This window comes from Callionymus lyra, chromosome 5 (assembly GCF_982586985.1).
Source record: "Callionymus lyra chromosome 5, fCalLyr1.hap1.1, whole genome shotgun sequence".
In the NCBI taxonomy this organism is placed as follows: Eukaryota; Metazoa; Chordata; class Actinopteri; order Syngnathiformes; family Callionymidae; genus Callionymus; species Callionymus lyra.
Window position 1 is genome coordinate 30114487 of NC_141822.1, and position 24477 is coordinate 30138963.

General features: G+C 40.7%; 5 protein-coding genes across 5 annotated transcripts; 1 reads left to right on the top strand and 4 right to left on the bottom strand.

Annotated features, from left to right (window-relative positions):
• Window positions 1-1678: 1678 nt before the first annotated feature.
• dph3 (diphthamide biosynthesis 3) lies at window positions 1679-2581 on the bottom strand. Its single transcript, XM_087792624.1, has 3 exons — window positions 2319-2581; window positions 2094-2168; window positions 1679-1939 (listed from the first exon to the last, which is right to left on the bottom strand). Exons 1-3 carry the CDS (start codon window positions 2424-2426, stop codon window positions 1871-1873), a joined length of 252 nt encoding a protein of 83 aa, XP_087648750.1. The 5' UTR covers window positions 2427-2581; the 3' UTR covers window positions 1679-1870.
• A 1145-nt stretch (window positions 2582-3726) lies between these two features.
• Window positions 3727-7523, bottom strand: cdk15 (cyclin-dependent kinase 15). Its single transcript, XM_087792625.1, has 12 exons — window positions 7308-7523; window positions 6209-6343; window positions 6038-6132; window positions 5894-5973; window positions 5730-5824; window positions 4920-4982; window positions 4713-4836; window positions 4534-4654; window positions 4313-4470; window positions 4198-4246; window positions 4003-4145; window positions 3727-3929 (listed from the first exon to the last, which is right to left on the bottom strand). The coding sequence occupies exons 1-12, from the start codon at window positions 7452-7454 to the stop codon at window positions 3817-3819; spliced, it is 1323 nt and encodes a 440-aa protein (XP_087648751.1). The 5' UTR covers window positions 7455-7523; the 3' UTR covers window positions 3727-3816.
• A 1330-nt stretch (window positions 7524-8853) lies between these two features.
• Window positions 8854-12169, bottom strand: ftcd (formimidoyltransferase cyclodeaminase). Its single transcript, XM_087792626.1, has 14 exons — window positions 12109-12169; window positions 11363-11546; window positions 10906-11034; window positions 10758-10846; window positions 10518-10697; window positions 10317-10454; window positions 10129-10260; window positions 10000-10061; window positions 9819-9942; window positions 9583-9744; window positions 9484-9527; window positions 9245-9383; window positions 9087-9182; window positions 8854-9006 (listed from the first exon to the last, which is right to left on the bottom strand). The coding sequence occupies exons 1-14, from the start codon at window positions 12160-12162 to the stop codon at window positions 8923-8925; spliced, it is 1617 nt and encodes a 538-aa protein (XP_087648752.1). The 5' UTR covers window positions 12163-12169; the 3' UTR covers window positions 8854-8922.
• Window positions 12170-12453: 284 nt separating this feature from the next.
• On the bottom strand, window positions 12454-15545 carry LOC148080258 (dynein axonemal intermediate chain 2-like). Its single transcript, XM_087792627.1, has 12 exons — window positions 15359-15545; window positions 15132-15293; window positions 14756-14898; window positions 14521-14663; window positions 14335-14448; window positions 14123-14262; window positions 13842-13964; window positions 13551-13774; window positions 13271-13403; window positions 13058-13204; window positions 12798-12992; window positions 12454-12724 (listed from the first exon to the last, which is right to left on the bottom strand). The coding sequence occupies exons 1-12, from the start codon at window positions 15539-15541 to the stop codon at window positions 12701-12703; spliced, it is 1731 nt and encodes a 576-aa protein (XP_087648753.1). The 5' UTR covers window positions 15542-15545; the 3' UTR covers window positions 12454-12700.
• Window positions 15546-16713: 1168 nt separating this feature from the next.
• On the top strand, window positions 16714-23536 carry senp7b (SUMO specific peptidase 7b). Its single transcript, XM_087792628.1, has 22 exons — window positions 16714-16947; window positions 17660-17774; window positions 17860-17924; window positions 17995-18111; window positions 18176-18246; window positions 18310-18434; window positions 18737-18983; window positions 19089-19156; window positions 19236-19328; window positions 19414-19447; window positions 19677-19895; window positions 19966-20183; window positions 20254-20306; window positions 20368-20484; window positions 20769-20888; window positions 20972-21064; window positions 21132-21208; window positions 21280-21317; window positions 21395-21438; window positions 21517-21585; window positions 23105-23249; window positions 23337-23536. The coding sequence occupies exons 2-22, from the start codon at window positions 17661-17663 to the stop codon at window positions 23469-23471; spliced, it is 2262 nt and encodes a 753-aa protein (XP_087648754.1). The 5' UTR covers window positions 16714-16947; window position 17660; the 3' UTR covers window positions 23472-23536.
• The last annotated feature ends 941 nt before the right edge of the window (window positions 23537-24477 follow it).

The window sequence follows — 24477 nt, forward strand, 5'->3', positions numbered from 1 at the left end:
GAGGGAACTCAGGGATAAGAAAAGACAGAAAAAACATCCCAATTGTAAAGTTTCCTGATTTTGTTAAGATTAAAGATTAAAATATGAATATAATCAAAGCACAGAACTATAAAAAGACATAATGATACTATGAAGCCGTGTTTCTTGACAGAATACATTTTATTATTTCAGAATCAATGAATAAAATTGTCATGTTCAAAAGGCATGTCATGAAGGATGAAATTCTGCAGCGTCTGTACTTTTAGGATTCGTCAGAAAGTCCGCCTTGTTGCATATAACCAAGACGTTCAGCGGAAGGGAAGTGGGCCCAGAAGGTCCTGGTCAGCTGCTCAATGTGCTCATAACCGCCAGATCTGTGCAGCTCATCCACCCAGCCAAAGAAGTCTGAAGATGTTAGCGACCAGTTTGGAATGTCTCGCTTCTGCCGATCCGTGCTCGCCTCGATCACCTCAGCTCCTGCAAGTTTCCAAAGAATTAGCAAAAGATTTGATTTTATAATACCTTGTCTTACCTGAAGGAAGCATCAGGACCGGAGTAATTAACAACCCCAAAACAATCAATACTTGACGACTCATGTCCAGCTTTTTCGTTATTGATGATGAAAATATAGAAAACGGTTTAAAAAATGTCTTCGTGTCAGTTTGCTGCTCTACCCTGACCTGTTGTTTTCAGCTCCTAAATCTTGCCTTATAAACTATTGTTTATCAACAATTACCTTTAACCTGTTGTGTCAGCTCTGATCTTTAACCGGCGGTTCAGGATCATTGATCGGTGACAGACTAATCACTAGTTTTTGTGTGTCAGCTAATTGGAACAAATTTCCACCAAGTAGCTTAAGAGGCTAGAATGTTTCCCTTGCAGCCAAGTGAGCGGTTTAACACGACTTAATCTGAAAGTAGAACAGAGTGACAACTACTTACCTTGTCTTTCACGAGACACCCTGCGGATAAAATATTACAGCTGCTTTCTCAAGATGGAAAACCATATTCTTAGACACAGAGAAGGCAATCATATGAAAAGTGACTTTACATTCACATAAAGGTAGCTGCAGAATTTTAACTTAATATATATAAAGCGACACAAAGATTGTTTCATTTTTACATTTGCCAGTTTAACCTATTTAGATTTCTTTGAAATGTTCAATTTTCTGTAATATGTTGAGATTATTATGACATTGTTCATATGAAAAACAGTGCTTTGTATATTTGCATCAATATCCTGTTAACCTGAAGTGTCAAACTCCTGTCGATATAGTTATATTTTGGTGTCCAATAAAGTTTTATCTATCGATCTATATTTGGTGTCTTATATAAAGTAACAACAATGCTCATTCAATTGGATGAGCTTGTTTAAGCTCTCATATACTTTTTATGGAGTTATTAAGTCTTTGTTGACTAATTATTCTGAAATTGTTCATATGTTCAACAGAGCTTTGTATTTTTGCATCATATCCTATAAACTTATAGTGTAAAACTCCTGTCAAAATAGTTATATTTGTAACAGGATGTATGAACAAGATTTATTTATATATTTTTGAAGACATGCCTTTTCCTTATTTGCTGTCAGTCAATCAAAATCATACAATTAGTGTCATAAAAAATATTTAACAGTTGTAAAATAAAAGGAAGCGGCATGAGGTAGCATATCACAGTGAGGATTAGAGTTTGAGCCAGTTTGTCACCCACGACTTGAGCCATGTGGTTTAAATTCTGATCAGTATATTCCGATCGTACAAGTATCACAAACACACAACTCTCGAGTGCTTTTCGATGGTTTATTAAATAAATATAACGAATGTACAGTTTCTTTTAATTTAAGTCATGATAACCAAAATAGCAGCAGAATAGTTTTGCTCATGTCCGGAGTGATGTCAGGATTGTGTCAGCTGTAGTTTGTTAGCACAGGGAGCTTCAATGATGTCACCACTTAAGAACATGTCCTGTAACAAAGACACACAACAATACATTATTACTCTCTTATAGCACTGCCATTGTCATTGTATGTTTGTGGACGTAGACCTTATTCGTTATGAGTGTAAAAAAAAACAACACAGTCTTGTGTGAAAAGAAAAACAAATGTGTGGATTTTAGTACCTTATCATAGATGACTTTAATGATTAAGGAGCAGCTGGGACAGGTCGCAACCTCCTCTCCATCCTCCAGTTCTTGCTTGATTTTAACACAGAGTGAACCAGGTCAAAATCACGACTCGTAGTATTTTATAGGCGACATTCAAACGTCACATACGTAAAACAAACCATCTATTCAATCAGCTCATCTTGTCATGCTAGCGGCTAGTTGTTAGCTTCTGTTACGTACCTTGGTGACAGCGAACCTATCGCCGCACGGACAAGGGAAGTAATACGTCTCCGTGTCTTCGTCGTACTCGAAATCTTCGATCTCAACTTCGTCGTGAAAAACCGACATTTTCACCCAAAACACAACAAGGCGACACAACCGCCTCTACATTGGTCCAACGTGTGTTCGTGTCGCTGCATGATGACGTCAGATTGAGTTCCTGCCTCATGGATTTCGCCATGTAAAGATATTAATGAAAATGATTTAACCTCGTAAAATAGTTAACAATCTTGAACTGATTTACAGATCGTCGTATGGATAGTAATCTAAATTAGCATTATTTGGATGAATGACGTTTTAAATTGTAGGATTACAATGTTTTGTACTGTATATTTACTGCAGTTGTTTAACTGAGTCATGGTTTTCCCCTTTTCTTACGTATACACTATGTGACTCTGAAGGGTTATTTATATATACATTAATATATCATCATAATCATAATCATTATTATATTATTATTACCGTCATTTCAACAATGCAGAATACAAAACCAAAGGATTAAAAACGAAATGATTTGATATCAAACTTAAACTAATTTATAATAATGTACACGTTTGTAACTGACTGATATGCTGAAAAATATAAAATATTCCATGCATGCGGCTCCAGTGTCGCGGGTTGCCGACCCCTGGTCTAAACTTACTCGGAAAAAGTTATGTTTTTTTTTATGTTATGTCATATTAGATTCACTTGGCCAGGCTGTTTCAAATACAATGTTGGAGTTTTTATCCAATTATGTTTAAGCTTAAAAAAATTAAGGTCATTATTTTGAGACAAAAGAATGGATTTTATTTTCAAGTAAGCTGCGTCTCTTTAATTTTAAATTGTTTTTTTCATGTGTAAGTGTGATTCAGTATGATTCTCCAGCCGTAGTGCTATATTAATGCTGTTATGTGGTGGAGTCATTTAGGTTGGATTAATTATGATGTCTCTCCTGGCCTAGGGCTGAAACGCACAGCCGGCCACTGAGAAACCATGCCTTTTGTGGAAAAAAGTTGTGTTTATAAACAATAGTTACATTTTTCTATAGCGTTCCCCATCATAATTATCATCCAAAAATAAATTGTTTTATCCTCAACAAATGAGAGGATGGAGTATAATATTTCTTAAAAATATAAACAGACTTATTAAAAAACGTTTGTCTAACAATAAAAACTGAAGTAGTATTCATTGAAATAACCTCTCTCATGTCAATTATATAAGAAAATACATAATGCACAAGAGGTGGCCTGTTTTTAGATTTTCCTTAAAATAATAACCATTACTATGGCTAATGCAAGAATATAAGTAATGCCTCAATACTCATAAAAAATGTATTGTTTAACAATTATTTTTAAAACACTCCGTTTTGCACTGTAACTACCTCGATATTTCCAAAAAATAATGTATTTTTATTTAATTAAAAAAGTATTCAATAAGAAGCGAATTCAATCCTTTAATATCCTCTAAAGGAAGTTTGTCACCAGCGTTTAGCGATCTGCAGCAGGGATGGTCGTACTTTGCGACCATGGAGACTTAAATCGTGGACCTCAGTCTCTAGCTGAACACCAGGGACTTTGAAGATGGAAACAGCTGCAGAGACAGATGGTAAATTCAAATAAACAAACAGAAGTTCTGAAGCAACCTTAAATCCAACAATGCCTACTGTCTCTCAGGTGGTGGACAGGTGGCGGCAGTGTGCCGAAGTAGTTGTGTTGAAGGGCCTCCGATGCAGAGGGACGATTTTCAGGAACCAAAGTCAACAACTGCTGCACCAAAGCCTCCGTTTTATAGGGAAGCTGCTGCAGCCTGACATGTATACATTTACTTTCATGCCAACCAATTTGTGATCTATTCTTACCTCTTCCAAACGTTTCTCAGTGTCTTTGGTTCTCTTGGAACAAACTTGTCTGTGGCTCAAAGTACAGTTTAGTTCCAGCTGGTGAGAGATGCTTTAGGGGTGAGGTACAACTCACCTGGTTTGTAGAGCGGCAGCTGGGTGACTCCAGGCCAGAGCGTCTCTGACGGGACACCCAACACCATCCAGATCTTCTGCAGCTGCTCCAGGGCATCGCTATTTCCTGGAAAGGCTGGCGCCCCCTGAAGCATCTCCACAAAGATGCATCCTGCCCCCCTGACCCACGTAAACCTAGAGTCAGATTTGCTTCAGAATGGCCTGCTTTGTTGTGATCCTCACCAGATGTCTACAGCTGTGGAGTAATTGGTAGAACCAAGAAGTACATCCGGGGGGCGATACCATAGTGTGACCACCTCAGAGGAGAACGTTTGACTGGGGATGGACTTGGAGCGAGCCAAACCTGAACATGAACTACTGAGCAATAAGTGCTGTGATCAACAGTGTGAGCGTATTGTTACCGAAGTCTGCAAGTTTGAGTTCTCCCAGGTGACTGATTAGAAGGTTGTGCGGCTTCAAGTCCCTGTGAAGAATCCTTTTTCCATGGATGAATCTAAGGCCACGTAGGAGCTGGAACATAAAGAGCTACAAGAAAACCAGCTGGCATCAGAACTGGTCAGGCAAACTCTCAAAGCCTCAACAAGAACCTGCACGAGGATGTGACTTACCCGGACGTTGTGGGAATGGAGACCCCCAGGATGCTGAGACAGATACTGTGCCAGATCCGTCTGCTGTCGATGATTGAGTCAAAGTGATAGTTAACCTCTAATGGTCGGGATTATTTACAATTTAATCATGTCTTTTTGGAGTTATAGGCAGGAAAGTATGTTCATATGACAGTCAGGATCAAAAATCACTTTTCTCCGTTCAAAAAGATTCACTTAAAACACCCATATACCACCATACTGCTTGCCTCTAATTTCCCTCTTGTATTAAAGCCTCAACATGAGAAATTGTTAGAGATCAGTAAATAAGTCTATATTTTAAGTTTTTCTGTAGCAGATGCTAACATGCTACATAGACAGTAAACACTATCTTTTTAAAGAGCAACTAATGTGATGATTAATTGTCACTTAAATAGATCTTGGACCTCTATTGTACTCATCAGTATGTGTCTGTTTGTACAAAACTCTCTTTTCCTTTAAATATTTACATTAAATACATATTTACATTTGCTTAAGCCCCGCCCACTGAAAACACATTGTTTTTATGGAGATTAAATCGTGTTAACCATAACCACGCCCACTCTGCTGTGATTGGTCAAGCATCAAGGTTTGTCACCATCAATCTGGAAGTCTCCAACTCCAAGGTACTTGTTGTATAAACAAAGTGGGCATGAAGAGGAAGACTTCAACATTTGAAACATGGGAGTAAGTCAAGAGATTTGGATTTTCACAATAGTTGCCCTTTAAGTGTCTCTTTTTGGGAAAGGAGGAAGAACAATAACACAATAACACTAATAACACTTGAGAACTCACCACGTATTCAAAGACCAAGGTGAGTGAGTCACTGCCGTGTATGATGTCATGAAGGAGGACGACGTTGGCGTGTTTGAGACCTTTGAGGAGAGATGCTACACAAGGACACGACACCACATTGAATGAACACGACTGTATCCAGATGAGTGACGACTGTTTTTCACCCTCTCTGATGGCAGTGAAGGGCACGCCCTCATCTGTCTTCATGCGGATGACTTTGAGCGCCACCAATTGTCCATTGATTCTTTGGAAATAAAGAAAAATATTAACTACATGCATACATACTAATATGAGGACTGTGTACAGACCTGCTAATGCCTTTAAAAACAGATGCATACGACCCCTCCCCTAGTTTCTCCAGACTCACATATGAGTTCATCGCCCCAAACTGAAGACCCGGTCTCTGGAAAACAAACATTTCTCCACAGATAAGAATGAACCACCTCAACTTCAAAGGTAGTCGACAGGTGTCAGCTGACCCAGGTGAAGCTCCCCTGACTTTGCCTCTCTCCCAGTGGATCACTGTTACTGCGTTCACGGCGAACCCTTGTCCGCCGAGTCTGGAGAGTGTGAAACCAGTAAGGCTCTGGCTCCATGTCTAGCCCAGGGTCCTCCTGAACACAAAACAACACACACATGCTATTGAGTGATGTTTGGATGGTTCAGAAAGGTCAGGCAAGCATGTGATATGAACTGCTTTCTCTTTGCTTTGTTTGATGGTTTTTCAACCATCTTGGTGAAGCTTATAAAGTATGCTTGCTTATAGAGTCAATGAAATGAAAGATGTTTTTCAAGAGTTTGTACATCTGTTCCAATAGTTTGACATTTTTTCAAGAGTTTGTAAATGTATCCCCATAGTTTTAAAATTTGACTCAAAAGTTTGTAAATTAGTTTCCATAGTTTTAAAATTTAGAGAATAAAGAGTTTGTACATTTGTCTCAAGACAGAGTATAAAAATGTTAATAGTTTGTAAAAAAAAAAAAATCAAGAGTTGGTCTATTTGTTCTAGAATTTGTGAATTTGTTTCATTAGTCTGTAAATTTGTTTTATTACATTGTAAACTTGTTTTCAATAATTAGGAAATTTGTTTCATTACATTGTAAATTTGTTTGATATAATTAGGAAATTTATTTCAGAGTCAGAAATGTGTCTGAGGGCCATCATTCGTGGGAACATCTTGGCAAATTGAAATATAAGTGGAAAGGGGCTGTGATTGGCGATCTGCAGTCTTGGTGATCTTGGTTTAAATACTTTTACTTTACTTCAACAATATAGCCCTTTTTCAATTCACTGGATACTTTCTTCCTTTCAGCCTTTCAATGTAAATATTTGAGATAGTTTTAACATCTCCCTCTGTAAACTCACCTCAATTATGATCTTTGGATTATAGCTTTAGATTTTTACCTTGAGACTTCAATCCTGCATAAATGCATAAGAAAAAGTGATCAAGTGTATTTGAAACCTAAAAACATTTTATGTGTGTTTGTCTGTTTTAGTTATCTTGTAGTCGACTGGAAAACATGTATATCAACAACATGAAATCAATTGTATAAACTAATCGAGTTACTGTGTCATTACCTGTTCTTCCTCCAGAGGTGAGGAACTCCTGCTCTCCTCCATCTCTGCCTCCTCTTTCCCATTCCTCTCCTCTTCCTCCACCACCTCTCCACAGTAGAACATCCTCACCCACCTCCCCACCTCCTCCCCCATGCAGCAACGCCACATCAACCACCTCTCGTTTTCTACCTGTTCCTCCCTCGTGCAGCATCTCCTCACCCACCTGATGGCCTCACCTATCCAGCTACAGCTAACCTCCATGTCTCTGCTCAGGTACTTTTCTCGCTCTAATTCTTTTCCCGTCTTTGCTGTGCTTCTCTCAGTCTCCTTGTCTGTGTCTTGTCAGGATCACATGAAGAAGGAGAGAGTCCCATGACTTTCTCCCCCCTCCCCATTCTCTCCTGCTCGAGAACAACACTGTGATTCAGTCGGATAGATATCGCCCTCTCTTGTGTAAAGCAGCCATAACACCAAGATCTGCTACTCTGCTCACTCTAAATCCCCAATATTCTACCTAATAACATGTCTGAGGAAACACTGGATTCTATTGAGGCGCTCCGTACCAAAACAAACATCACAGGAAAACCTTTGCTGTCATGTTTATTCTCCTCAGTCCTCCTGGTAGAGTAGGTCATGGAGGGGGATCTGCAGTAGATGTATTGCTGCAGCTGTCTGATGAGCTGAATACCATACAGTGATTATTGACTGCACGGATCTGCTTAAGGTTCTGCCTGAAAAAAGGATTTCCTAGACACTTACCTTGGACCTGTTATTATTACCTGTGTTATTTAAAGTGTCTTAAGATAAATTTGATAACACTGAACTCTTGTGTTATATCAGGTTCAACAGCCTCCACCACTGCATGTGTAAAATATTTCTGTTAGCCAGGGGTCGTTCACCTTGACCCAGAGACAACACAGAGGTTGAACAAAATGTCATTACTTTTTTTCCTTTTTCTAGAACTAGACAAAGTGGTGATTTCTGTCTATTGATCAGGATACATTTGACACAGGGACACACTATATACTGTTAACTAGTGTGTACGTTCATATTACCAAAAGAAAGGGGGGATGAAGAAAAGGTGATGGGAAGTTTTGTTTGAAATTATTTGATGTTTGAAAAACAAAAAAAATGTATTTAGACCATATGCTACAAGTTGGTTGTTTTGTGATTTTATCATCTTTTTAACTATGGTCAATACGTGTACATTTGATTTAGAGGAAGTAAAATAAAACAAAATGATATTGTTTCCTTTCCTATGCATGTTATTTTAATATAAAACACTAACTTAAAATACCTTTAATGAGATATATTAATAGTTAAACTAGCAGTGATTAAAAAGGTACCAAATAGAATTTATAAAGAATATTACTGAGATAAGTATACGTGTCAAGCTAAGAAGCTAGCGCTTTGAGATGGTCTGAGAGAATTAGATGAGATATTTTGCAAACTGCTTAAAAGAAAAAGAAGTCTGGCTTCACAGTTTTGCCTCTCATGAACAGTGTCAGAGAAGGTTCAAAAATAAGTAGCAAATTTCGGTTAAAAATAAGATTATCACATGACACAATTAGCCAAACATCAAATATTTAATTGTTCAACAAGATTGGCCAAAATAATGAACAATTTAACTCGAGATTCAGGATCTTCCCTCAGCGTTGGCGAGGACAGCTGCAGCACTTGACTCCGCCTCCTTCAGTAGCTGTCGTGCTCTCATCTGAGTCTGTAGAGCAGTTAATGTCAGCATTTTTGAGTGTGTTTGTGTGCAAATAATATAATAGATATATAATTGTTGATGCTCACCGAAGTCTTGAAGTCCTCGTCCATGATGTCCTTCAGGTTTATGATGACATTAAAATACGCTCCGAACACTGCAGCCTCCAACGTTTTCGCTGCAACCTGATCACACACGCAAACATTATCAGACTGTGTTGGAGAGAAAACATGAGTGCCATCATTACCTGTGCATCAGACTTGCAGTTGATGTTTCCGTGGAGAACAAGTTCTTTCAGTGAAGGCCAGAGAACACTGACCCGTTCAGCGAGAGATAGCGGGACGCCGACGGCTTTCTGTAAACCCTCCTGCAGGGCTGCCTCCCTCCTGACCAACCCGGTTCATTTCATAGAACACATTAATGAGAACTGGTTTAGTGCTGACTCTTTAGTCGAGTGATGTCACATTACAATCACATTAAACTCACCGTTTTCTTTCCTCTTCTGTGTTTTTTGGAAGTTTCAGCGCTGCCTGAAATGAAAACAGTTAGGGTGCGATCAGAGAGAAAATGTCTGAGCTTGTCAACCATGTAGCTGTTGAACGCGGAGGCATCCTTGTCGACTAGGTCCAGGAGGTCAAGGCTAGCCTGGTGAAAAGGCGGGATGAGCTTTCTCATTAGCGAATCCATTTTGTGGAACTGCCTTCGCCCATATGTCATCTGCCCCACCATGGCCCCCAAAGCTGCTCCCTGTGTCAAGGACAAAAAAAAACCTTGACTCATTTATCCAACGTGAACTAACAGGAGGTAACTGATTCACTCACTAGAGCAGCAACAGCTGCAGACACTGAACCTCCACCAGGAGCTGCTGTTCGAGCTCCAACACTGCCCACAAACTGACGCAGTGTGAGGGACACCAAGCTGCCCTCCTCTGACCTCACCATGTACCTGCAGGGGTTACAAGTTAAAGTCCTCTGCCTCCTCCTGTACGTATCAAGAACTCACTCAATGATTCGCTCAGACGGTTTGAATGGTCCGAGGGAGTCCAAACCAAGCTTACTGATCACCTGATGATCAAAGAGATCTTTGAGCGTCAACATCATGTACTGTCTCCATTTAACTGTAGTTCCTCACCAGCCTGACTTTGTGCTCCTCCTCCATGACGAACAGCTTCTCTTTGTTGATGTAAAACTCTGCTGCGTCCAGTAAAGCTTGTAGTGGGATCAGTCCCACGATCTGGGACCCGACAATTGGCAACTTGAGTTCCTAAAAATCCAACCATGGTGAGCACCGGAGGAGACTGAGTGGAGAGAAACACTCACCTGAGCCACCCTACACACCTCCTCGTACACCGTGTGCAGAGGAGTCTGCTCGAAGTCCAAGATGTTGGTGGACACCTGTGCCATGTTTTCTTCTTCCAGGAACCATCCGAGACCCTGGACCTTTTTCAAAATTCCTGGCTGGGATGGATTCACAATTGAAATTCCACTCTTATAGTCATCATTCTATAAGCAAGCATGTACCTGGTCCTTGCCCCGCCCCTGCTCCCGGATGTCTAAGGCGATGCGGTGAGCTTGCTCTTTTGTGCTGATCAAGTTAACATTGTAAGCAATCAGGAATTTCCTCGCGCCGGTAACTGTAGCACCCCATGTAGACACAAAGGAGGCCGGCCCGAAGTCTGGAGTCCATTCTTTAAGTTTCAACTGGAGATGAGGGTAAGACATGTTAGCATTAGCGGCTGGAACAGTCACTGGGAGTCTCACCTTGTCTGGTAGCGCCTCGTACTCCCCGGCCCTTACTGCCGGGAGGCTCCGTCTGCTCTGCTGTCGGGCAGCTTCGCCGTACAGATACACTGAAACAGATGAACAAATGATGGTTGCACGTTTCTGCTTCATAGTGAACTCTCCTCACCGGGCACATTCAGAAGGTCTGCAAGCTTCTGTCCAAACTCCTCTGCACACCGGACACAGTCCACCATGGTGACATTTTGAACTGGGATGAAAGGACACACGTCCAGAGCACCTGTCCGAGGATGCTCACCTGTAGAGACACACATTATTCACCTGCAACTACACAATACATGATCCGACTAAATGAACTCTCCATACTCTCCTCTCACACTGTATCCTTCCTCACTCTTTTTTTCCATCAGTCTGTCTACATTCCCCATCCACCCAGCTGGTCACATCTCCTTGCCAATGTCACGCTGTTATTCACTCATTGTTGATTCACTGAGAACAGTTTTTCTTTTCTCCAACATAGTCTTACTTAAACAGTGTCTTGAGATAACTTTGTTATGATATGAAACTTTAAATACAATTTAATTAAGAGTTGCTGTACTTTGTCCTCTCTATGGCGCTGTTCTCACCTGAGTGTTTGGTCATGTCGATGAGCTTAAAAGCACATTGAGCAGCATTTAGTGCTCCCCTCACGACTGCCTCAGGAGAGCCCACGAATGTGTAGACTGTGCGGTTGGTGGAAGCACCAGCGTCGACGTCCAGCAGCGTGCAGCCGGACGTGCCTGATATGGCCGCAGAGATGGCATCGATCACCTGACACACACGGACGATACTAGAACAAGACCGAAACACCAGTTTCCTTTTCAAAGCATAATCTCCTCAATTTGTTTTCAAACTTAAATTGGAATTGATAATATTAAGGACACGAACCCCCCCCCCCCCCTTTAATGCTAAATTGATACACTTTGTTTTGCTTAGATTTTTATTGTAGGTTTTTTAAGGTGAATAACTCATTAACAGTATGTGCAGCATGTGAAATGGCAAACTAGCCAAGGTGACATCTGAAAAGTGTTTTTTTAATGATGTTTTGATTTAATTAGTTGTCTTTTTGCATATGAGCCCTACAAGATTGGATTAAATCAGATGTTTAAAAATACTTAATTTGTGCTCAAATGTTAATGACATCATTGCTATCCCAAATCTAGAATATAAAATGTAAATGGACAAAGAATACAAATATAAGAGTTAAACACATTAACTTTACGTTAACAACACTTGATACTCGTACAAAACAGGTATTCCGGATTTTTTTTTTTTAAACTACACAATTTGTGTTCTATATGGAGTCGTAAATAAATTTAATAAATCGACAAACCTCTTTGTTTCTTCCCTCCGAGAAGTTGGGTACACACTCAACCAGTTGAGCCATGACAAACGCTCTGGACACACGCAAACACACAGACACTAAGCTGAATTATTAACATGCACAGACTGTTGCTTCAGGAGACGCCCCTTCGTGGATTGAGAGTTCACGTTCACGTGACTTGAATGATGACAGAACAACTTGTTTATTTAAATGATCTAGTCTGAGGTCGAAGGTCAGAGTTAGGCAATCTTTTTCCATTTGAAGTTTAAAGTGAACAAACTGAAATGGATACAAACATTGCAAAGGTCTATTTTATGACAAAGATATTAAATAAAATATACAAAATGTGTTTATTTGACATACATGATACAATCCCTTCATCTCAAGTCTTCTAGTTCCAGAGGCACCTTCTTTCCTAATATTGTACCTTTTGTTTTCATGTTGGCAAGCACTTGTTTCTGGAACATGACTATTGAGGTCATCAACCGTTCAAACAGTCAACAAGTTGATTGTTAACCACAAAAAGAAGCTTCTTCAGATTACATTTCAGAATGAGGATTTTCTTCTGAAGGTGAGTCTGTTGATGCTTATTTCCAGTCACCTAGCTTTTCTTTCCTTTCTTTCCCTGCAGAGAAAATAAACATGTTAGTCCTGGGAAGCAAATGACCTGTAAGTTTCTGCGCAGTGGGTTCCCAGACCGTTTCTGGCTCCAGAGTTTTGTAGAAGAGTTCTTCTGCTCGAGTGATCAGCTCATCTGGACCTACTTCCTCCTCATCCGGCTCTCCTCCACCCTCATCGTGGCGACTTTGCTCGGAACGGCTTCGCTCTTTCAGCTGAACTTCCCGCCGCCTCGCCTCATGGAACTTCTCGCGTCGAGTTTCTCGCTCAAACAACTTTAAAACACCAAATAAAATCACTGTGAAGACAGAACTAAAACAAATCCGCCGCTGTGACTCACCTCAGACATCAGGCTCTTCTCATTCCTCTGTATTTCAGACACTTCGGACGACACCTCCAGCAACGTGATATCACCCTGCTCCGACCCACACGCAACCAGACGCCCACTGTCCTGAACACATAGGCTGTGGAGTGCTTCGTCACACACCTGCAGACAAGACAAGATGGGACCGGACCTTAATAAATAGTCAACAAAGTACAAAGGCAGACTCACTTGTAGGCTCAGAGTAGGCACACTTTGCTTGAAAAGGACGTCCCAAACGTCGAGGACACCGTTTGTCTTAACTGTGAAAAAGACAGCTGGACGAACTGGACTCCAGCAAGCGTCCATCAGAGAGGACATTTGTCTGCAATGACATTGTATTCATGGCTATTTAACTATGATATGAATAACTAAAGCAGGAAGGAGATTTGCAATGGCTTGAAAGGTACAAAGTGGATACCGAACACATACTGAACACATTCAGGGAGCCATACGTTCACAAACATCCCACCTGATGCACATTATGGAAGAGTCACGAATGTCCTCAGACCAAATGCGTGCAGTCCAATCCCCAACAGTCAAGAAGTTCTTAGGAAAGAAGGGGTTTCTCTGTAGGGCATGAATTGGACCAGTATGGCTTGTGTAGTTACAGACGATCTTTTCTGCCGGTGTTTTGGCTTTCCTGTTGCAGGATACGACCATACCCTCCTCCGTCCCCACCATAAACTTTGTTGGCTGAGGTCAAGAATAGAGTTTGTGTAAGTAGGTAATCATTTCTGAAATATTGATTGTTTAAGCCTACCATGGTGGCTTCAAACTCCAGAGACACACCAGCGTAAGCCCGATCCCGGTTCCCTTCCCGTCCTGGATCCAGAACAAGACTCTCAGTGGGCTCATTCATTTTACGGACATCCCACCAGAGGACCTGAAGCCAGACAAATGTGAACCCAAACTGTCATGAATTAACCATAATAGGATGGTGAAAAAGCTTCTGCAAGACCTCTTTTTCAAGCCAGGCTTTTTTTTTGTAATTATTACTCTTTTTTTGCATTTAAGTTCATAAGTTTTTTTTTTTTAGCTCACCTGTCCATCTGTGGAGGTAGAGAAGGCATCTGTTCCCGTCTTAGACTGTAGCCAGATGGTCTTGTAGACCGGGTCTTGGTGACTCTGGTCCATGGCAGAGACCTCTACTGGTTGACTTCCTTTCCTTGTGTCCCACAGAACTAAAAGATGCAACTAGTCTGAGCAAATCAAATCCACAAATACCGTGGAATCTCACAATATTGGGAACTCACCAATCTGGCCATTGTAACTCCCCCCCAGCAGTATGTGGCAGTCTTTGGGATTGTACTCAAGGCACATGAGAGGAGAGATGGGGCTCAGTGTCATTTCTGGGCAATGTGGGTTTTCTGAAACAATGGTATTGCAAATTAAGAATCGACTACTGTGATCTTCATTAAGCAACCGAGGGTCTCACCAACCTATGTCCCAGACGTATGAATCAAGATTCTGGTCTGCAGATATTCCCTGGTACTCAGGGCAGGAGAAAGCAGCAGCCAGGGTTCGGCCGTCATCAGGGTGCCATGAAAGGCCAGTGACTGCCCTCTTCAGCTGGTTTGGGTCCCTGTTCATGATCACATGCACACAAAGGATATGACTTCCCTAAGCCATATTGGCAGAGGCTTTTGCTTTGTGATTCTATGTGTTTCTCTGTACCTAAACATGTTGAGGGTTTTGGCAGGGGGGGGCTCTTGGCTGTCGTCCACTACAGGTGGTTTGGGGACATCCTCATCTTCATCCAGGAAGTACACTTGATAGATGTCCATTGTGTTGGTCTGCCGTATGCAGTGTTCCATGACCTATATAGAGCGTAAAAAAACTGATGCTCCCAAAACCTGTCTATATGTTCTTACCTTATTTTCCAAAACTATATCTGTCATGCTTCTATTTCCATACACCTTAAGTGTATTTTTAACAATTTTTCCATATATTTTATATCAGATTATGTATTAGCGTATGCCGTTTAAACAAAGTGGTTTCATTTTGATCAATTAATTACTCGGGTCAGGAGACTGGAATCTTCTCTTCTTACCCGGCTAAGCTGCAGGACGGTGGCCACGTAGTTGTCATCGCGCTCCGTCTTCTTGAGGTACCGAGACTTCTGTTCCGGGTCATTTGGGTTAACCTCTTTAGGCCAGCCGCCTTCCACGTGGTTAACACCACAGCTCTCCAGCTTTATCCGCTCTGTGTTTACCTGCGCCAAGCAGCCGCGTGGTTACTTAGCTGCAGCATGGATTAAACTGGACACTTCTGACCCACCTCGTGCTCCGACAGGTTAGGAGCCGATTGCACACCTTGGTCCTGATATGTCAGGGTAGTTAAGTGTTGAGCCACATCAGGATCTGAAGGCAGGTCCAGCATGAGCTCAGCTGGCCTGTCGGAGAAATTGGTCTCCCCACCAACCTCATCTCCCGCCTTGGTGTACTCTTGGCCCTGCTCCATTGGTATTTGTGTACTTCCTTCAAACAATTAACTCTGTAAATACAGTCTGTATCCACTTAAACATGTGGGACAGCATTAATAAACACATGTGTTAGGCCATCTAGGACAAACATGGGCAAACATGTGACCTTTTGACTGTATGCTGCCAAAATGAGGTCAGTTTAGCATGTTACACATTTTGTTTTGTATTTATTATGTATTAAGTCTAAATACAACTTTCTTAATTTCTTTGTTTATATTTTTTCTTTGTCCTCTTTGAATATATTTTTGCCCCTAAAATAATGAGTAAACATTGAGATTTAAGTAAGTAAAAAAGGTTATTCATTATGTTCCTTTTTTTTTTTACAAAAGGTTTATAAATATTTTATTTGCATATTCAGGCTCTGTTTTTTTTTTATCTATTCAAGTTTTTCAATCATACTCTGGCTTTTCGCTCTTTCCCTGAAAAAATGTAATTTTCCACCCCCTGATCATGGGTATCATTGGATTGGATTGTGATCTTAACTAAATATATTGGTTAATATGACACAACAATAACAGTGGTTTAGTACTCAAACCATATTATATATATTAAAAAAAAAGTAAGTTATGGTCTGGAAGTTACAATCTGTAAAATATATCAATCTATATCACTTACTTTGATGTTGGATTCAATATTACGAGTTACTAAATCATGTTTTATACTCCAGTTATCTCACCTTTCGATCTCAATCAAAATCCAGGTCCCATCCTAATAAGACTTGGAAAGTATGTTGAACTGTCTCTAAGCAACCGCTGAGCGGAAGAACGCTTTTTCACAAGTTACTTGTTGGACTTCAAAATAAAACGGTTTCGTCGCTTGCGTTTTTTCAAATCGTAGTTTCTTCTTAACATTGGACAAATATTGGGAATTTCTATTTTCATTTGGTAAGAATAAAGAACACAATACTGTGGACTGCAGTGAAATTAGTTTTTTATTAGATATTGGACAGATGAGTCTTCGTTCTCTACAAGACCGGGGAGAGCTCACTGATCTCGGCTGTTCGATCTGAGGAGAGATGGTTCAGCCACATTTTTTTTCTATAAATTGAGATGTAAAAAAATGGTCGAATATCCAATATCATAGTAACTTCACCGCGGTATAACGTGGAGTGCGCTCGAGATGGGAAGTGACGTCATCAGTATACGCATCTCAGTCTGTGTTGTCAACAGTGTCGCGCTCTGCTGTTTTAAACGATGTTTTACTGAAACCTTTTAATATTTTTGCGCATTTTGAACGAACCGAACAGGGCATAGTTGACTTTAAATGGAAAAACGACAGACGTCATTAGAAAACAACGGCGTCGAGGTTGCTAGAACCTGGCTGAGCTCCGGGTTGTTGTTAGCTCGCCGGTTAGCTTCTCGCTCCTTATATCTGGAACTAATAGGTTTGTATCTTTTAACTTCGTCCCTCACGAATGAATGTTGCTGAATTAACAACTCAACTCTCGGTTTACTTTGCTCAAACAAGTTGTAACGTAAGGTAAACGACAAATGATGGTGCTATATCTACTTGTAGTGTTAACAGGGTTTATATGGACGCTTTACTATAATATGTCCTCTTTTCGAACGGTTGTTTTCATTGCGTACCTCCTCCTTAAAGTACGAATTTGTATGCTGATCAGTTGTCTTATATGTTTCCGATATACATAACCTTGTTCCAAACAACGGTTTATCTGTCTATATATACAATGGTGATGATTCGAGAACATTTTTCTTACACAGGACTTTATGTCTCCTGTAAGTCTGAACGATTGTTCTATATTTTCTATAAGGCCTATATTAGCTTTTCACCACACAAGTGACACAAGTTAAACAGATGTATATATGTAAATTACTTGAGAAGATCACAGGACATTAAATCACAGAAAGTGCAAATATAAAAGTTAGCAATATATTTAGTGGGTCAGATGTTTTGTTGGCCTTGTGGTTTCTTGTTAACTCATTTTCACCTCTCACCCCAGAGGCTTCTTGAGTATAAATAAGTGGTCTGAGGAACAGATAACTTTATAGTTTTTAGTTGACCCATAATGTTCTCATTATAGTTCTCCTTTTCATATAAAACATGTGAGATATGTTTATTGTTCTTTTTTCTGTTAGAATGGCGTTGAACTTCAAGATACCCAAGAAAAAACAACATTCAGACTGTGGATCCCCACAAGTGCATGTTCAGTCGCCACTATCTCGTCTCCAGGTCCCTGCACTGGAACATGAGGTCCTTCATAATGATCTTTGATGTATGGTGCTGATTAGATATTCTTAAATTGTAAATCTTGTTATTTTTTATGTTCTTGGACTAGGGGAACTGGGGTCAATCACCTCGTTTTGGCTCTAATAGAGAAAACGTCAAACACTCCTCTCAGAGGTAAGAAGAAACTATTCTCACAGAATATCTAAAGTTATATTACAGATGCTGACTTTGACACGGGTTGCAGTGTTCCAAAGTTCGGTCATGTAGTAAAGACATTGCTTGGTCTTAATGGAACGGGTCACAGAGGAGCCAATCACAGAGAAGGGGGGTGCAGGACCAGTCACCCACAGCCGGCACCTGGGTGAGTTTTACTGTCTATGACTAATATCACAAAACAGAGTTAGACTTACCACTTTATTTTCCAGTTGGCGTCCTAAGAGAGCGTCAGATAGACTTCTTCCAGATGAATCTCCCCTTCCACAGAAGAAGTTGACTGGTAGGTTTTCATGAATTGTCAAAGAACCGTATGTGTTTTGATGCACTGATTTGTCTTCTGAAGCTGAAGCACATCCAGTTCAAAGCTGCTTTGCTCAGCGGCAGTTCAGTCTGTCCATAGAAGAGCCTGAAGGAAGTTCATCCTCTGCTGAGGAAGGAACTCTGACAACATCACAGACAGAGGAAAGAGTGAGTTTTACATTCTGTTTATTACATTTCATTTGAAAAAAAAGATGGCAAGAAAAAGAGATGACTCAACTATACCTACCTAGTAAAGTTGTCAATAAGTATTTAAAGGATTGATAAAAGTATATGTAGTATACAGGGTATAATGTAAAAAACATCAAAAGTGTAGCAAAACACAAAATTCTTCACCTAACTTTCAAACACATACATTTGGCATGTTTTGAATTTGGTCTTCCTTTTAAATCTTATTTACCAGGGAAAATGATCAACTTCAAAGAGATCATTGTATTTGTATACATTTTCAGCACAACTTATCTACATCTGAGGATGACCCCGTGGTTCCAGACACGTCAGTTCCTGACCTGCCCTGCCCAAAGGTCAATAATGCCCTGACATCGCCTTCAACGGCCTCTAAGAAGCGGAGGCTGAACCAGACCTCATGGTTACGTGGCATGACGGAGCGTGAGCAATGGAGGATGCTGAGAAAAAGCACCATCAGTCGGTCGCCAATTCTTAAACACAACAAACCTAAAGAGAACCAGTCTGAAACCAGTGAGTACCTTTCAATCCCATTTTTTTTTAATGGTCATTTTAAATCTCCAGCTTCTGTTGCAGCCACTGGGGGCATGTGTCTGATTAGTCGTCTCCTCTCTACAGTTGTTCTCTCTAGTGAAGAAGAAGAAGAAGAGAATGAGCCACACGTTAAGAAGTCTTCGGCCATGAATGTAGGACGTTTACAAGTGCTCTCTGCATGGTAACAAAACAAAGCTCACCTGGTCACTTGTTATTGAATCTGACTTACAGGTCAATGCAGTGGATCCACCATCCTTCCTTAAATTAGAGTTTTGTTCTCTCAATGCTGGAATGATGACGGCCAACGCTGACGGGAGCATGACGGTAACACAGACACAGACACTCAAACTTGCACAATGATTAAAATATTCTTACGTATCTGGACTCTTATGTGCTTGTGTTTGTTTAGATTACAGAGTCTGGAATCACTCTGCCACTAAGAGGTAATAATATTTCATGTTTGTTTTGAAAAGTTAGAGTAACTGTTAAATGTGTTTAAAAAACCACATCAAGTGTTTATATTCTCTCAGTTTCTTTCTAAAAAATAAAACATAATTCATATGAATTGTATTTAATTCTGAAAATTCCAAATTAATTGACAGAAAGTTTTAAAATATTTTCCTTTGGAATTTGATTAGTCAAATATTTCCTGTTATATTGTGTGTGTCTCAGAAGCACAAGATAATGAAGGAGGAGAGTCGACGCATGTCACAGTGGTGGCATCACAGCTACGGGGCTATGGAGTCTGGGATGGGGGTGTTGCAAATGGTGGGACCCTGCTGGCTGGCTGGGAAGGTCCTGCTCCTTCGCTGCTCTTTCTGTGGGTGACTGAGGCTCAGGCATGTATGTTGCACAGGGAACTGACCCCCCTGCAGACCACCACACTCTCGGGTATGTTTAGAAATGTTTTTGGTACATGTTGGACAAAATGTTCTGTATGGCCGACCTACTGTGATTCCAGACGTGGCCTGCTGCTGCCTCGTGCTGGTGATGAAGGAGCAGTTGCAGGACGTGAAGGTTGCTCTGCTGGCCTCCATCCTGGAACTGCAGGAGTACAAAAAGGGACGTTGCATGACTGATCCTCCCTCTCCTCTGGATTGGTCAGATGGCCTCCTGCTGCTACACTCTTGCCCCGCCCCTCTGGACCAGCATCTTCTCAGCCTGCTGGGTCACTCTGATGTAAATCCCTATGGTTACACTGATGAGTTCTACAGTAGGTCAGATGAGTCATGTGATCTGTGCCTTTCAGGAGCCGCCAGTCCGAGTCATCAGTGAAAATTCTAGCCAGAGGTTCTCGACCAGGTTTGACCTCAGTTTTTACAAGTTGATGGAACATGATATAAGTCTGCTTTGCTGTGTCCAGGTTGCTGCAGTACCCCCCTCCCCCCTCTAAGGGGCGGATCTCTGTGTCACAGGACGACTTGTTCTGTCTGCAGGACGGACAGTTTCTTAATGATGTTATCGTCGACTTCTACCTCAAGTAAGTCACTTTTTGATGACTATAAGTGGGTTACACATTTCTGATGAGCACCTTAATAGCCAATGTTTGAAAATGAAACAATCATACTTCAATATAGCTAATGTCCCAAACCACCTTTAATCTTTTAAAGTGTTTTTTTTTCCACCTCACCACAAATGTTCTTTGTTCTGAATAGTTCAAAATGGAAAAGGAAAACCACTGTATGACATCCTGAAATCTAAAATGCCTGAGTTTTTTTTTTTTATAACAACAATTACGATTAAATTCCTTTTTCTATTCTACAGATACCTTTTCCTTGAGGGGATGGGCAGAGCTGTGGCTGAGCGAAGTCACATATTCTGTAGCTTTTTTTACAAACAGTTGAGCCGTAAACGAGTGGCTGGAGAGGACTGTGCTTCTATACCGTAAGAAACTGTGGGAACGTTCAGCCCACCAACCAGCTAGCATAACAACCTTTATTGAGAAGAAATATTTTCTCCCCCACCAGGGATGCCCACACGAGGCATCAGAGAGTTAAAACGTGGACGCGCCAAGTTGACATCTTCAGCAAAGACTTCCTGTTTGTTCCAGTCAATTACGAGTATTTATCCTTCACAGCATGCTGTCACATGCGAGTTTCTCCAAGCTGAGGTGTTAGTGTTTCTCAGGTGTCACTGGTTTCTGGTGGTGGTCTGTTTCCCTGCTCTGGAGGAAAGTGTTTCAGTGCAGTTCGAGTGTGATGCAGGTGATTCTTAAGATACGGCTGATCCAGTGTTGATGATCTAGTGTTCTGAAATGTGCTTCTCTGTTCCTCAGGTGACTCGAGACCAACTCTCACAGGACCACCCCCTCCGGTAACAAACACTCTGTCAGGTCCTCTCTTTGAGAGCCAAACTCATTCCACATATTTTCTGATAATGTTTTTTGACAGGATTGTTCGAGGCTTGGGCGCGGAAAAAGTGTTGTCATCAGAAGGCGAGTCACAAGGATCGCCGTGAAGAGTGCATTTGTGACATCATTAGTGCTGACTCAGCCTTTGTTTTTGGTCTCCAGGCCGTGTATCCTGATCATGGACTCACTGAAGACGTCGATGCACAACAACATCTGCAGACTCCTCAGAGAGTGAGAAAACATAAGCATATAAAACATGAGTAGAAACCTTGTGTTGTCTCTGGGTCAAGGTGAACGACCTCCACCACTGCATAGGTATTTATCGAAGCCAGGGAGGTCGTTCACATTGACCCAGAGACAACACAAGGGTTAACATTGTGCAGAGAATGCCTTCACTTGTTAACTATAAAAGATGTAAAATACAGGTTTTTGGTTAAACGCAGCGTTCAGAACAGGCATCTTTACGCCGTGAGTTAAAACGGTCTCAAATGCGTAAAAGGTTTAACAAATTTGTAACATTCTCCGCAAATCTAAAACTCGATTTACAAATGTGTAATTTGGATGAAAAGAATCACGAACAAGGTATGAAACATGCAATCCTCCAAAAACATAGACTAATCAGATTAGTGTAGAACGATTAATCGCATTTGCGATATAATCGCGATATTCAAAAATGTGATTACTATATCACAGAGGTTGCGATTTTATTCAATGTTCATTTAATTATCGAGCCGTCAAAATGACCTGTGAGCGGCATTGAGCGCAGCACACGGAGAGAAACACTTTAAACTGTTGATCAGTGACGTCTAGAGAAGCTAAAGAGCAGCAGAAGAAACAAACTACAGTGTTTTTAAGAACTTTACATCCTGACATCGGTTCGTACATTTGAATCCAGACAACATGTCAGTATGTTTGTGCGCTACTCTCGTCTCTACCTGTGTTTTCGCTTTTCTTTACTCTGCAAGGAAGTTTGTATGATTTATTATTGTCTCATAAATATAAATGTTTACATCACACTTTTAGCAAGTTTTTACAGAATTTTTTAGTATTTGCAGTGAATATGTTATGTTTGTTTGCAAGTGTAATTAGAGTAAATAATAAACCTTCTCTCTTTATTTTAAGGTATGCCTAATTTGCCTTTATCATAAAAAATACTTGATAGCTTTATCTTGAGAATCAAAGACAAATACATTTAATGTAAAACTTATTGTATTTGATTAAAAAAAAAGGCATAAAAAAGGACATTGAAAAAATAATTATATAATTTTTCAATAATCGTTCAGCCCTAAATCAGATCTTTTTTATACGCATTCTAGTCCTGTAACAGTTACAATTCATGTGTATCAGGATTTGTTTGTAAAATGTATCAGCTGTTCCAATGATGCAGTCCCACCAGCAGGTGGCTGAATGACTTCATCTGTTCAGGCCAGAGCATCTGATCCCTTCCTGCTTATTTCATTTCAAGTCCCTCTAGCTGAACAGAGGAAATTAATTGTAAAACACACATTTGTAAATCGAGTTACACATTTGCAGAGACTTACACATTTGTCATAGTTTTGACTCAATACAACCCCAGGTTTCGACTTCAGGCTGAATTTTTGCCCAGCATGACGTGTCTGTTTTGAATGGAGTTACTAAACTGAATGAATGAACTAAAGAAGCATCATGTTATTAAGCCTCAGCATGAATAGAGACTGTGCAGCTGCATTTTGACTCTTGCTGCTCCTGCTAACTGTGGCTTGTTGTGCAGGTACCTCCAGGAGGAGTGGCTAGTACGCCGAGGGAAACGCCGGTCATTTTCTCACATCACCAGTAGCCACTGCAGAGTTCCTCAGCAGGACAACAGCAGCGACTGCGGAGTCTTCCTGCTGCACTACGTAGAAATGTTTCTAAAGGTGAACATATGACGCATACAAGAAATAGATTCTTTACACAAACGTCATCGGAATCAGTTAAACTTCTCTGTCCTGTTTGTCCTGCAGAACCCCATCGTTCACTTCGACCTGCCCCCTCGTCTTGACCGCTGGTTCCCACGACAACAAGTGCGGGTGAAGCGCGAGCAGATTCGTCAACTCATCATGAGGCTCCACAGAACTCAGCAGGGACTGCAAGAATGAACATGCAGCGTGTTTTAAATATTTAATCAATGAATAATGTTATTCTCTCAAAATTAAAACTTCCTTTTATCTGACGGGTTCACGTGTTTGTTCAGAACTAGAGGTAACGAGAGAAACGCATCACCTTTGTTATCTTTAATCTTTAGATGTTTTTCTTTCTTGAAACACTGGGTGATGAATGTTAGCCACGCTAATAGTTTATTTCACAACAATAATGAATAGAAACATTGTGTTTAGTGAAGAAATGACCCATCTAAAGCAGAGTTATTGAACTCACAGAGTCTACCAGCATGCCGTTATCCCTATATAGACCCCCTGGTCCCGTTATTCCTTAAAGATTCCTCCTTTCTAGAAAATCCACCACCATTTAAATGTAAAATAAGATGAAATTCTCCACCCACAAGTGCCATGTGACCTGATACTCTGCTCCACGGCCATTTAACTTAAGGCACACATTTAACGCCTGTTCACGATAATTAACATGTACTATCAAAAAGTCTGTTGTTTCATAGATCTTCGCTTTTGGGCTAAGGCAGAATTTTTATTATTAATAATAAATTGAAGCTACCAGTTTAAATAATGCAACATGACCCTCTCGAGACGATGTACAGTTGACAGAGAAAACGGAAGGTTTAACAATGAATGGACAAAAAAGCAAATGCCAGAGGCATCAGCATGTGTTTTCTGTGTCACGGCCTGAGGCCTTTTTGTCTGCGTCCCTGCCTTCCCAGAAGTGTAAACATCAACAGGTTTAAACAGCAACATAAGCTAATCTGTTCAATATCCTATAAATACCATCTCCTTGGCATATTTACCTAAACAATTTAACTCATTAGAAACATTTCTATTCAGTTGTATTATTTCATTGAATAACATGGGATCAACCATGGGATGATCATTGATGTTCCTAAACCTCCTCTCTCCTACTCCACGGCCGGGGGTCACTAGGTTACAACGCTGTGTGTGTGTGCGCGCACGCACAATCGCAAGCGTGTGTGTGAAATCC

Coding starts and splice junctions, on each gene's coding strand:
- dph3 (XM_087792624.1), bottom strand. CDS start 2,426: ATGTCGGTTTTTCACGACGAAGTTGAGATCGAAGATTTCGAGTACGAC. Junction 2,169..2,318: donor ATAGGTTCGCTGTCACCAAG/GTACGTAACAGA, acceptor GTTAAAATCAAG/CAAGAACTGGAGGATGGAGA. Junction 1,940..2,093: donor TTAAAGTCATCTATGATAAG/GTACTAAAATCC, acceptor TCTTTGTTACAG/GACATGTTCTTAAGTGGTGA.
- senp7b (XM_087792628.1), top strand. CDS start 17,661: ATGGCGTTGAACTTCAAGATACCCAAGAAAAAACAACATTCAGACTGT. Junction 21,065..21,131: donor TTTGTTCCAGTCAATTACGA/GTATTTATCCTT, acceptor AGTGTTTCTCAG/GTGTCACTGGTTTCTGGTGG. Junction 23,250..23,336: donor ACGTAGAAATGTTTCTAAAG/GTGAACATATGA, acceptor TTTGTCCTGCAG/AACCCCATCGTTCACTTCGA.
- ftcd (XM_087792626.1), bottom strand. CDS start 12,162: ATGGCTCAACTGGTTGAGTGTGTACCCAACTTCTCGGAGGGAAGAAAC. Junction 9,943..9,999: donor CCGTCTGAGCGAATCATTGA/GTGAGTTCTTGA, acceptor TAACCCCTGCAG/GTACATGGTGAGGTCAGAGG. Junction 9,007..9,086: donor ACGAGGACTTCAAGACTTCG/GTGAGCATCAAC, acceptor ACTGCTCTACAG/ACTCAGATGAGAGCACGACA.
- LOC148080258 (XM_087792627.1), bottom strand. CDS start 15,541: ATGGAGCAGGGCCAAGAGTACACCAAGGCGGGAGATGAGGTTGGTGGG. Junction 13,775..13,841: donor TGGAGTTTGAAGCCACCATG/GTAGGCTTAAAC, acceptor TCTTGACCTCAG/CCAACAAAGTTTATGGTGGG. Junction 13,404..13,550: donor TCTTCCATAATGTGCATCAG/GTGGGATGTTTG, acceptor ATGTCATTGCAG/ACAAATGTCCTCTCTGATGG.
- cdk15 (XM_087792625.1), bottom strand. CDS start 7,454: ATGTGGCGTTGCTGCATGGGGGAGGAGGTGGGGAGGTGGGTGAGGATG. Junction 6,133..6,208: donor GTCAGGGGAGCTTCACCTGG/GTCAGCTGACAC, acceptor TTTGTTTTCCAG/AGACCGGGTCTTCAGTTTGG. Junction 4,655..4,712: donor ACTCAAACTTGCAGACTTCG/GTAACAATACGC, acceptor GTTCATGTTCAG/GTTTGGCTCGCTCCAAGTCC.